Source organism: Lactuca sativa, chromosome 5 (assembly GCF_002870075.4).
Source record: "Lactuca sativa cultivar Salinas chromosome 5, Lsat_Salinas_v11, whole genome shotgun sequence".
Classification (NCBI taxonomy): domain Eukaryota; kingdom Viridiplantae; phylum Streptophyta; class Magnoliopsida; order Asterales; family Asteraceae; genus Lactuca; species Lactuca sativa.
In genome coordinates, this window is record NC_056627.2 from 298,110,921 (window position 1) to 298,122,454 (window position 11,534).

The 11,534-nt window shown below is 34.6% G+C and overlaps 1 protein-coding gene across 1 annotated transcript; it reads right to left on the minus strand.

Annotated features, from left to right (window-relative positions):
- Positions 1–6,683: 6,683 nt before the first annotated feature.
- Positions 6,684–8,932, minus strand: LOC111892511 (artemisinic aldehyde Delta(11(13)) reductase). Its single transcript, XM_023888555.1, has 4 exons — positions 8,562–8,932; positions 8,296–8,436; positions 7,722–7,852; positions 6,684–7,626 (listed from the first exon to the last, which is right to left on the minus strand). The coding sequence occupies exons 1-4, from the start codon at positions 8,639–8,641 to the stop codon at positions 6,782–6,784; spliced, it is 1,197 nt and encodes a 398-aa protein (XP_023744323.1). The 5' UTR covers positions 8,642–8,932; the 3' UTR covers positions 6,684–6,781.
- Between the last annotated feature and the right edge of the window lie 2,602 nt (positions 8,933–11,534).

The window sequence follows — 11,534 nt, forward strand, 5'->3', positions numbered from 1 at the left end:
ACTCCAAATGCTCTTGGAAGGACTTTTAAGAGAACACACACTTCTTGAAATCGGCCTAGCCCTCTTGTTTCATATGTGTGTAACCGATTTTGGTGGAGAATGGGATTCTTATATAGTGTTGACACATCTAGGGTTACACCATGTAAACCCTAATGTGTCATGACTCTTCATTTCCATGACCCATGGGTTTGTAACTCCCATGGAGCATCCTATGGGTGGAACCCAACTTGATAATCCATGGAGCCTCTTAGCCCACTATACAAGATATGAATGATTTACAAAATCAACCCATATATTTAATTAGTTATCTTTTGATCACTTAATTAATTCTAAATTAATTCTTTGATCAAACTAATCAAATAATATTATTAATATATTAGAACTTATAATATATTAATAATCTCCAAGTGTTATTTCTCTCATTTAGTCTATCAAATTGCATGGTGCCATGCAACCCAAATGGACCATGCCGGGTCGGGTCAAGTACTGACCAGAAATAGTTATGGACTTAGACACCTTATCCAACACAGAGGTGGTGCTCAAGACGACCGAGTTGATTCAGCATGTTCGTAGTAGACTGCAGACTGCACAGAGTCGGCAGAAGAGCTACGCCGACAGGAGGCGTTCAGACTTGGAGTTCCGGGTGGGCGATATGTTCCTTCTGAAGGTCTCACCTTGGAAGGGTGTCATCAGGTTTCGGAAGAGGGGAAAGCTGGGCCCCAGGTTCATTGGTCCTTTCAGGGTTTTGGCCCGAGTGGGTCGGGTTGCTTATCAGTTGGATCTTCCAGCAGAGCTTAGCCAGATCCACAACACTTTCCATGTGTCTCAGTTGAGGAAGTGTTTGGTGGATGAGTCAGCAGTTGTTCCCTTAGAAGATATTCAGGTTGATAGCAACCTGAATTATATTGAGAGGTCGGTCGCGATTCTGGACCGGAAGACAAAGACCTTGAGGAACAAGGTAATTCAGTTAGTGAAGGTGCAGTGGCAGCACCAGAAGGGGTCTGAGTGGACGTAGGAGGCTGAGGAGGAGATGAGAGAGCACTACTCGGAGTTATTTGCAGATTCAGCAGTAGTAGACTTCGAGGACGAAGTCTGAGTCAAGTGGGGGAGAATTGTAACGACCCGTCTCTGGTATGTTGTTTCCATGTTATTTATTTAGAAGTTTTCAAGAGGGACTCGGCGAGTCTATAGCCCAATTCGTCGAGTAGAGACGGGATTTCGAGCACGTGTAAGTCGGCGACTCGACGAGTCCATATTCGGGACTCGGCGAGTCCGCCTGCCAGGAAGAAACCCTAAATCCCCGGGTTTGCTCACTATTTAAGCAATGTTATGTTCCCCAAACTCGCCTCCTTCACCCTCAGAGAGCTTGTGAGAAACCCTAAACCATTCCTTGTATGATTAAAATGTTTTTGTGTGGATTCTTGAAGGATTGAAGAAGAAAAAGAAGAAAGGACCAAAAAGAGGAAGTGTAGAGCAAAGATCCAAGGCCAAAGTCAAAGTTCATTGAGGTATGTCTCGGAGTTATTCTGTTTTGTGCTTAAAACCTCCATTAGAACACCTCTAAGGCTAGTTTAATGTATTTCCCAAGCTTTATGGTTGTATGGATGCCTTGTTGGGTCGAGATATCCCTAGATCTGTTCATTCAGGAGTTTTAGAGCCCTGATCTAGTGCCTTTTCGAAGTTTCTTTGCTTGAGAACCCTAGATCTAGCCTTTATTATGCTTTTTGAGCCTTTTATTTTTCATGGGTGCATATGGGCACGAAAAGATAGAATCTTTATGTGTTAATCGAGCTTAGAGAGCCCAGATCTATAAGTTTTATGCGCTGGATTCAAGCAGAATCGAGTTTATAGTAGTTGCATGCATGCGACTCGGCTAGTCGTTCTTCCGACTCGGCGAGTCGAGCCGCGAGTCCCTGGTTTTTTCCCCTTTTGAGTGATGCCGAGTGGGGACCAGTGAATAATAGAGTGGACTCAGTGAGTTGGAGGTCAGACTCGGTAATGGAGGGACTCGACGAGTTGTTCATACAACTCGGCGAGTCCAAGGCAATCTTCTTAGCTCAAGAACAACTCGTTGAGTTGTTCATACGACTCGGCGAGTCGAATGCAGATAGCCTGAGTTCTAGAATCGAAAGGAAACTCGTCGAGTTGATGCCATACTCGACGAGTAGCAGTGAGCAGGGTTGAGAAGTGAGAATAAGGACTCGGTGAGTTGGCGGACCAACTCGGCGAGTCAGGTCAACTGTAGGTTGACTTTGACCAGGGGTAAAAGAGTCATTTTACCCAATACAGTTATTAGTATTTGATTGAGTGTGTTTATGGAATTGTAGCCGGGGAGATACCGGAGTAGCAGCAGATAGCTTCCAGAGCCATACACTCAGCAGCCAGTTCACGAGGTGAGTTTCCTACCAGTAGGAACGGGTCTACGGCCACAATGCCGGCTCGTTTAGCTAGCAATTAGTTCCGGACTTCGGTCCGAAGCAGTAGTCCACGGTGCTTAATGGCTTTGTGATTCAGGCATGTTTATGTGTTATGTGTTCCGGACTTCAGTCCGATGCAGTATATGTGTTATGTTAGCAGATACGTGTTTATGTTATGCTATGTTCAGACAGTTCCAGATTTCGGTCCGATGCAGCTAGTTCCGGACTCCGGTCCGATGCAGGGGACAAGGTCCCAATCAGTTTCGGACTTCGGTCCGATGCAGTTAGTTCCGGACTTCGGTCCGATGGAGTCAGTCCCAGACTTCGATCCGATGCAGTCAGTTCCGGACTTCGGTCCGATGGAGTCAGTTCCGGACTTCGGTCCGATGCAGTCAGTTCCGGACTTCGGTCTGATGCAGTGGGCAAGGCCCAGTATGTGCTTTATTTGTTATTGTATGGTATGTGGTAGTTTGGGGGAGCTCACTAAGCTTCATGCTTACAGTTTCAGTTTTGGTTTCAGGTACTTCCGCAAGTAAAGGGAAGAGCTCAGGATGATGGCATCGCACACACCACAGCTTCAGTTTTCGTCCTGGGAGTTGATTCAGTTTCTTAGATATGTTTTGATACAGTTGTGATACAGTTTTTCTCACAGTATTTTATTATGGTTTTGAGATACGCAACATATGGTTTTATTATGTGATACTCAGTTTTATGATCTTTGTTATATTAAAAATGAAATTTTCGGGTCGTATTTTTGAGATGTTTCAAAAAAAGAACTACATTTTTGTAAAAAATACACTGAATGTTTGGGACCAGAAAAGAAAAAGAAACAGTGTTTGTCTATCAGCATTCAGCACTGAATGAAGATACAAAGAACCCTGCTCAGGCAATCCGCAATTTCAAGCCCTCATAAGATAGAACACCACAAACCTTTCGACTTATGGGCTAATACTAGTTATGTATCAATTGCAAATGTAATTCAGGTATTTTTTTTCAAATATATCCAAATTTGTCCCTTCCCAAGAAAATATATATTGATAATTGTCATCTTAAGATGAGCCATCCTTGATCTTTAAAACTATGTCTAATGGATTTTTGGTCTTGAAATCATTAAATCATGTGGGGTTGGTTTTTATTGTGTAACTAGGTATAAGACCTATGTATTACATGGTTTCATTTAAAAAAATTTAATATGAAAATTCTAAACATTTGAAAAAGTTTGAATTTATAAGAAAAAATAGAAAAATATTGAATTATTAAAATTAAAGTGTTTTTTTATCTTTTAAATTTAAACAAATAATTTAAATAAATAAACATATTGAAATTAGAAGAAAAGTCAATTATTGAATTTGATATGCATTTAAAAACCATTATTTATACACCTTCGTTTCGATTTAACCCCAACTTTATTTTTTATTCTCCATTTGCTATTATATTTTAAAAAGCGTTTCATTTTTGGGCCCTTGACCGGTCACCAATAGGTCATAATGACGTGTCGGTTTTGAATTTTCTTTAATTTGCATTTAACCCCAATATTTAGGTATAAGTTTGCATTTAGCCCCAATATGTTTTGTTCCCTATTTGCCATTGTTTTTTAGAAAGACTTTCCTTTTAGCCCTTCGTCAGTAATTAATAGGTATTTTCATTCATTTGGTTTCTCAACAAATATCATTAGAAATATTTGGTTTCTTAACAAATATGTCATTAGAAATAATCAGTTGTTTTTTGGATGAGTTACAAATTAATTAACAATTTTAGATTAGCATGTCATATTGTTTATTAGATGTCACAGACTCAAGACGTACACTATGTCTTTTTTCTTCATTTTAAATTACATGTGGACATTAAATTAAATACAATAAACACTGATAATACAAAAAAGAACCATTAACTTACAAGCTAACATGTCCCATCCCTTAAAAAGAAGGCACATATTCGACTCTTTAGAAATATATGGTTTCTCAACAAACATGTCAGTAGAAATAATCAATTGTATTTTAGATGAGTTACGAATGAATTAAAAATTTTGATTAGCTTAAAGATTAGCATGTCATATTGTTTATTAGATCTTACAAACTCAAGACTTACACTAGGTATTTTTTATTCATTTAAAATACATGTGTAGATTAAATACAACAAACACTGATGATACAAAAAAAGTCATTGGCTTACTAGGTAACCCGCCTCGCCCTCAAGGAGAAGTCATAGTTTCAACTCTTACTTCTGTTTTTTCCTTTTCCATTTTAAGTTATTATGTTTTAAAATACCTATTCGTGACTGGCTAAGGGCTAAAATAAAATTTTGTCTAAAAAACAATGGCAGATGGGGAACAAAAAAATGTTGGGGCTAAACACAAACTTATACGTAAATGTTGGGGCTAAATACAAACAAAAAAAATACAAAACTGACACGTCATCATTACCTGTTGATGAACGGTCAAGGGTCCGAAAATAAAACGTTTTCTAAAATATAATGGCAAATGAAGAACAAAAAATAAAGTTGGGGTTAAATCGAAAAGAGGGTGTATAAATAATGGTTTTTAAAGTATTAACCCTTACATTTATTGCAATTATAACATTTTAAAATATTATGTGGAATTTAATAAAATGGAAAAAACCACAAAATATCATGTGGAAAAAATTTAATTAAAAATAACCAAAAATGACATCTAACCAAATCAATGAGAGTATGACATGTGACAAACATATTTTCATTTATTAGAGTAGGTTGTGAGGTTTAGTGATAGGTTCTCTGATTTACCACTTTTGTATTTTTATTAGGGGAATGTGCTCATTGTTGTTTTTTCAAACTACATGGTTGGCATTGATTGGATGATGTTATGTGAGCAATATCCACCCAGTGTGGCCTCTGGTGCTTGTTTGGTGGCATTGACAATGTTTCATCTTTAGGACCTTTTTGTTCTGGTGGAACTTTGGATGATGAGTATGAGGACATTTCTGTCTTTTTCACCTTTCCGGATGGGACAAAAATTGCAAATTTTGTCTCATTGATACCAATCTAATGCACACCAAACAGGTTCCAAGTGCTCTGTTCTTTCATCTATGACTCTGTTTACATGATTGATTTCAGAGTTATTGTGGTACAGGTCTTGATAAAGGCAGTTATAGGCAATCCGAGAAGGGCACATGGAAAGACCTAGAGACCATGAATGTTAGTTCTTTATATATATATATATATATATATATATATATATATATATATATATATATATATATATATATATATATATATATATATATATGCTAAATGAGATGTTAATTTTGGTGTGGCTGATAGTTTTTGAAGACCAATTCAAACACAATATTTTCTTTCCTTCCATTGCACTAAAAAGTAAGTGGAACTTGGTTCGCCTAGTTCCATGAGATTAAACGGGAACTTGAATTCAGTTCTATTTCGATCCTTATATTGGGCGCAAGTTATCAAGGATTGTTAAACTTTGATATTAGATGCTTTTGGATGTTATTGGTAAACTTTGATAGTTGTTGTTTTTGATATTTTAATGTTAATTTTTGGTTTTAGATTGTATAGTTATTAGATGTTTTTGGCATTTAAATATTAATGTTTGGTTTGGGATTGTATAATTATTTGATATTTGTGGTATTTTTTGTTTAGATTCATAAAAAATAAAAAATTAAAATTTTTGTTATCATATATTTGTGAGGGATTAGCGATGGAAAGAAAAACAATCACATCTTAAATTTGCGAGGGATTAGCTACGGGATTAGAAAACAGATAAAGAGGTTTGCTAGGGGTTAGCGACCGAATATTGTCATTAAGTTTTGTCGCCGTTATCCTAAATAATTGTATTAAGTGACCAATTTGCGATGGATATTCTGTCGCTAAGGTCGTCGCAAGAAAAAACTAATCCGTCGCTAAGATCGTCACAAGAAAAAACTAATCCGTCGCTAAATCCCTCGCTAAGTCATTAGCCATGCTTAATTTGGCTATCGAGTAAGTCTGTCTTTGATCTGTCGCAAATGTTTTTTAGCCACAGATTAGTCCATCGCTACAACCCATGTTTCTAGTAGTGTGACTTTGCAAAAGTGAAGAATAGACTATAGTAAATGTCTAAATGACAAGGGAGTTACTCTTCACCTTTGATTACATGGACCACTATAATGACCCATAAATAGACAATATTAACAAACACAAGAACTCAGATTTCAAAACAAGTTTCATCCGTCAGGAAGAAAGAAATTATAGAGAAACTTTCAAAAGAGCATACAAAATTAACAATAGTGAATATGCAAAAAGAAATACTTATTTCATTCATAAGCAAACTTTCACATTAATCAATAAAACACATATTACATATCAATTATAATCATTATAACCACAAACAACTACATGCGTGACAACCTCTCAAGATTCCCATTTCCTTTCTCAAGTGAAGGGTAATCAGTGTACCCTACAACAGGATCATGTGTATAAAAACTAGCCCTAACATACCTATTCAAAGGTGCATTAACCTTGAGTCTCAAAACCAAATCCGGATTCGATATAAAAAGCCTTCCATAAGCCACCAAATCAGCATCCCCTTTAGCCACAGCTTCAATCCCAAGCTCTCTAGTATACCCACCACTACAAACAAAAGTTCCCATAAATGCCCTTCTCCATATCTTCATCAACTCAGCAACTTCCTCTTCACTTCCATGGCTTCCAGCTTCTGTTTGACCATAAGCCGTGTACCTTGGTTGAGTCACATGAAGATAAGTCAACTTTGACCCTAATTCAACCTGAAGTTTATTCAGTCTTTCAATTACTTCAAGCCCTAAGCTACGTGGGTCAGAATCCATGGCGTCTAAATGGTCAATAGCTGGTGAGATTCTAACACCGACTTTATCTGCACCAATGGCTGTAGCTATCGATTTCACCACTTTCAGTAAGAATTTGCATCGGTTTGCTAAAGATCCACCATATTCATCGGTTCGATTATTGATGCCATCTTTCATGAATTGATCGAGAAGATAACCATGGGCTCCGTGAATCTCGATTCCATCAAAACCTGCTTCAATGGCGTTAATTGCTGCCAGACGATAGTCTTCCACCACCTCTGGTATTTCATGGGTAGCGAGTGGTCGAGGGTTTGGATATTGAGCGTGGGTCCCATCGGGCATTAAAATTCTCCATTTTTTCGATATGGGTTTGCTTGTAGATGATATTGGTGCAACCCCATTAGGTTGATATACTGTTTGTTCAACACAATGATCACTTTCGATTCGAATTTAGGTTCAAAAATCAAAATGTTGAGATTTTGAGACTTTTAGATGGAAGAAAGCGTACCTTGGTGGGATGCTCTGCCGACATGCCATAATTGACAAAAGATCACAGCGCCTTTTTCATGAACTGCATCCACGACTTTCTTCCAAGCTTCAACTTGTTCTTGATTAAATATACCTGGTACGTGAGGGAACCTGATCACCAAATTGGGTTTTTTTTTACCAGAAAGATCGTTAATTTGGGCTTTATAATGATCGATGAATAAAGGGGTATTCCTAAACCAAATGGGTTTTTTAAATTAAGAATCAAAATGGCATCTTTAACTTTAGAACACAAGTAGCTTGTATCATTGTTTAATGGTTCATAAGATCCACATTATGCATCTAATCTAACTATAAAGTACAACGAAAAAAACACATTTTTTAGTTATAAAGACTTTATAAAGTGGTTATAAAGAGAATGTGACTTTAATAATGGTGTGACTTTAATAATAGTCTATACTGCAGGTCCCACAAAGCACTATGTAAGGAACTAAGAATTGCCACGTGGCGGTTTTATATGGTTTGTCCCGGTGAATTATGTTGGAATGTTGATTTACTAAAACACCCTTGAAGAACAAAAGGAATAGCGAAATTACCCGGCGGAGGTAGGAGAGATCATTGTCCCCTCCGTGATGAGAAACCCACCGGCGGTTGCTCTCTGCCTGTAATACTCCACCAGAGCTTGATTCGGTATGCTATTTAACGCCCTACACCGCGTCATCGGAGCTAACACCACCCTACAACCAAAACACGGTATAGTGATCGGTCAAGACTGGATCAAGCTCAAAATCTGAAGGACTTTTATAGGGGGGACGGATTTATGATTAGAAAGTGAAGAGAAGAAAGGATAGAAACAACGGACCTGTGAGAGAGATTAAACTTGCCCATCTTGAATGGAGAAAAGAGAGTTGGATTGTCGGCAGACGGCGGTGTTTCAGCCATTATTTGCTTGGAATCGGAGATCTGAATGCGATGAGTAGCTGAGAGGATCAGAGGAAGACAGGAAGAAGACGATGGGTGATGATGGAATATAAATATAAGTGAGAAAACGTTGAAGTTGACTGTTGATAATCGAAATCAATTCTCAAAGCAGATCACCAATTTAGACAACGTTTTATACATGGAATGATTTTGATATAGCGAGAACCTACCCCTATGCCTTCCTACAAAAAAATTCAATAGAATTGGCAATTTTTTTCTTTCAATTCACTACATTTTGATAAAGGACTATTTAACTAATGGCGAAAAAAAAACTGTCCGATATAATGACCATATACTGCGAATTGAAAAATAACCTGTCTTTGGCAAAATTAGCTGTTAGCTGGAAGCGGGTAGCTGGTAGCGTATAGCAGGTAGCGGGGTAGCGTGTAGCAAGTAGCTGGTAGCGGGAAGTTGTAACTTTTATTTATTATATAAATGTTTGGCAAAAGTAGCTGGAAGCTTTTGAAATATATAAAACTAAATAAAAGAACAATTGATTAAAAATAAATAAATATATAAATATATTTTTAAGGATAATTATGGAAATTGATTTCAAAAGCTCATGAACGTTTTGTTAAACGCTACATTAAGTAGTTTTTAGAATCGGAGCGTTTTGTTAAAATTAAAAACTAAACGTTCGTACTGTCAAACGAAGCTTTTTGTTTAAAGTAGAGCGTTTTATTAAAAGCTAAAAGCTAGAAGCTCTCAATCGCTTCCAAAAGTGTAAATTACATGAATGGTCCTTATGGTTTGTGGTAATTTACGCGTTTGGTCCCTAACTAGTTTTTTTAACTCGGAAAGTCCCTACTGTTTGTTTTTGTTACGCGTTTGGTTCCTACTATTTGTTTTTGTCACGTGTTTGGTCCCTATCTTACCTAAAAAGAATATTATTTAAATAGAGAAAATTGATAGGGTAGGTAAGATAAGGTGAGGGGAATGAAGTTGGGGGTGTGTTTATTTAAATAAATTAAAAAATCAATGGCAAAATAGTTTTTTTAGGCAAGACAGGGACCAAACATGTAACAAAAACAAACTGTAGGGACATTCCGAGTTAAAAAAATAAGTTAGGTACCAAACGTGCAAATTACCCTAAACCATAGGGACCATTCGTGTAATTTATTCTTTTCAAAAAGAAATCTTATTCTCATACACATATTTTTAAAAATTTTAAGATGAAATTGATTTTCCAACTTCTTTTACTGATTTTCGAATTGTCTTAATGAAGTAAAGGAGCTCAAAATTTCCGAAGACGTACAAATATTTAAAAAAAATTAAGACAATAAGACGTTTTTTTTAAATATTTACACATTATAGTAGTTGTGTAAATGTGACTAATCACATAAGGGCTATTTGCTTAGAAAAAAATAAATATTCTTTTATTTTTGTTTTTACAAATCCTCTTACCAAATTAAATGATAACATGTGTCATATTAATATATTAAAATATCATTAAATGTGCATTAAATGTTACATATGTCACTATTTAATTGGATAGGAAAATTTATATGAACAAAAAATAAAAAGATATTTAATTTCTCATTTGCTAATTATTTGATTCACACCAATAAGGGCTATTTGTTAATTATTGGTTATTCGTTAATCACATAAGGGACTATTTGCTAATTATTGTTTGAAACACACTTATAACACCAATCTCTCTCTCTCTCTCTCTCTCTCTCTCTCTCTCTCTCTCATATAAGAAAACTAGGCGAATGGTCGTGTGTTGTGCAGAAGCACATATATTGTTGAAATCTTTACAAATATATGTTTTTTAAAATATAACAATAACGTTGTTGTTAAATTTGATATAATAATTCGTATACTAAGTTGATATAATATATTGATTAATTTAAATTAAATGATAATATATACATCTATTAAAACTACATAATCATGATCGTTTAAATAACCTCTACATGTGGGTTACTCATGAATGAAAATAAAAAATAATATATGGTTTAATGTAATTTATAGCTGTTGTTATTGTTAACTAATTTTTTAAAATTTATTTTGTTAACGTTTTAATTTCTATCATGTAATTATTTAAAACATCAAATATTGTTTATTATTTTTAAAAGTAACAATATAATTATTTATATAGAGTTATTTTTAATTATTGTTATTGTAAGTTATTTTAAGCTACTTATTTGAAAACTTTTAATGATTATAAAAATATTTTTAGGAAATATTTTAGTTAAATTAAGATTACAATTTAGTTTTTGAATTTAGCACTATAATTTATCACTTTTAATTATTCAAAAAATACTGTTTGGGTTTTTTAAGTGGAACTAAAATTTATATTTAAGTTGACCATGTAATTTTATATTTAATAACAATTGAAGTATTTTATCCAAATTGTTCAAAAGTTGTAGCTTTAAACTGGTAATGGTTTACATACAACAACATATTCAATCTAATTAATTAAGTATAAAATGTTAAAAGTTAAAGACATAACTTTGTAAGTAGAAATAAATATATTATTTTGATATTGAAACTTAGTTTATTTATGGTTACTCTTTAGGTTTGATATGTATTTAACCTTATTAACCAAATTATATTCATTATTACAAAAACACTACAATTTATCACTTTTTAACTATTTACAAAATATTATTTAGGTTGTTTAAGTTAAACTAAAATTTATATTTAAGTTGACCATGTAATATTATATTTAAATTAATAATTTAAGTATTTTGTACAAATTGTTCAATAGTTATAGCTTTAAAATGATAATGGTTTACATCCAACAATATATTAAAATTATTAAATTAAGTATAGTATGTTAAAAGTTAAAAAAACATAAATTTATATGTAAAAATAGATATATTTTTTAATATTGAAATTTGGTTTATAT

Bases quoted from the DNA above. Each gene is read 5' to 3' on its own strand.
- LOC111892511 (XM_023888555.1), bottom strand. From the start codon at position 8,641: ATGGCTGAAACACCGCCGTCTGCCGACAATCCAACTCTCTTTTCTCCA. The intron at 8,437-8,561 runs GTCCGTTGTTTC...TTTTGGTTGTAG, and splicing joins AAGTTTAATCTCTCTCACAG to GGTGGTGTTAGCTCCGATGA. The intron at 7,627-7,721 runs GTACGCTTTCTT...TTGAACAAACAG, and splicing joins CGGCAGAGCATCCCACCAAG to TATATCAACCTAATGGGGTT.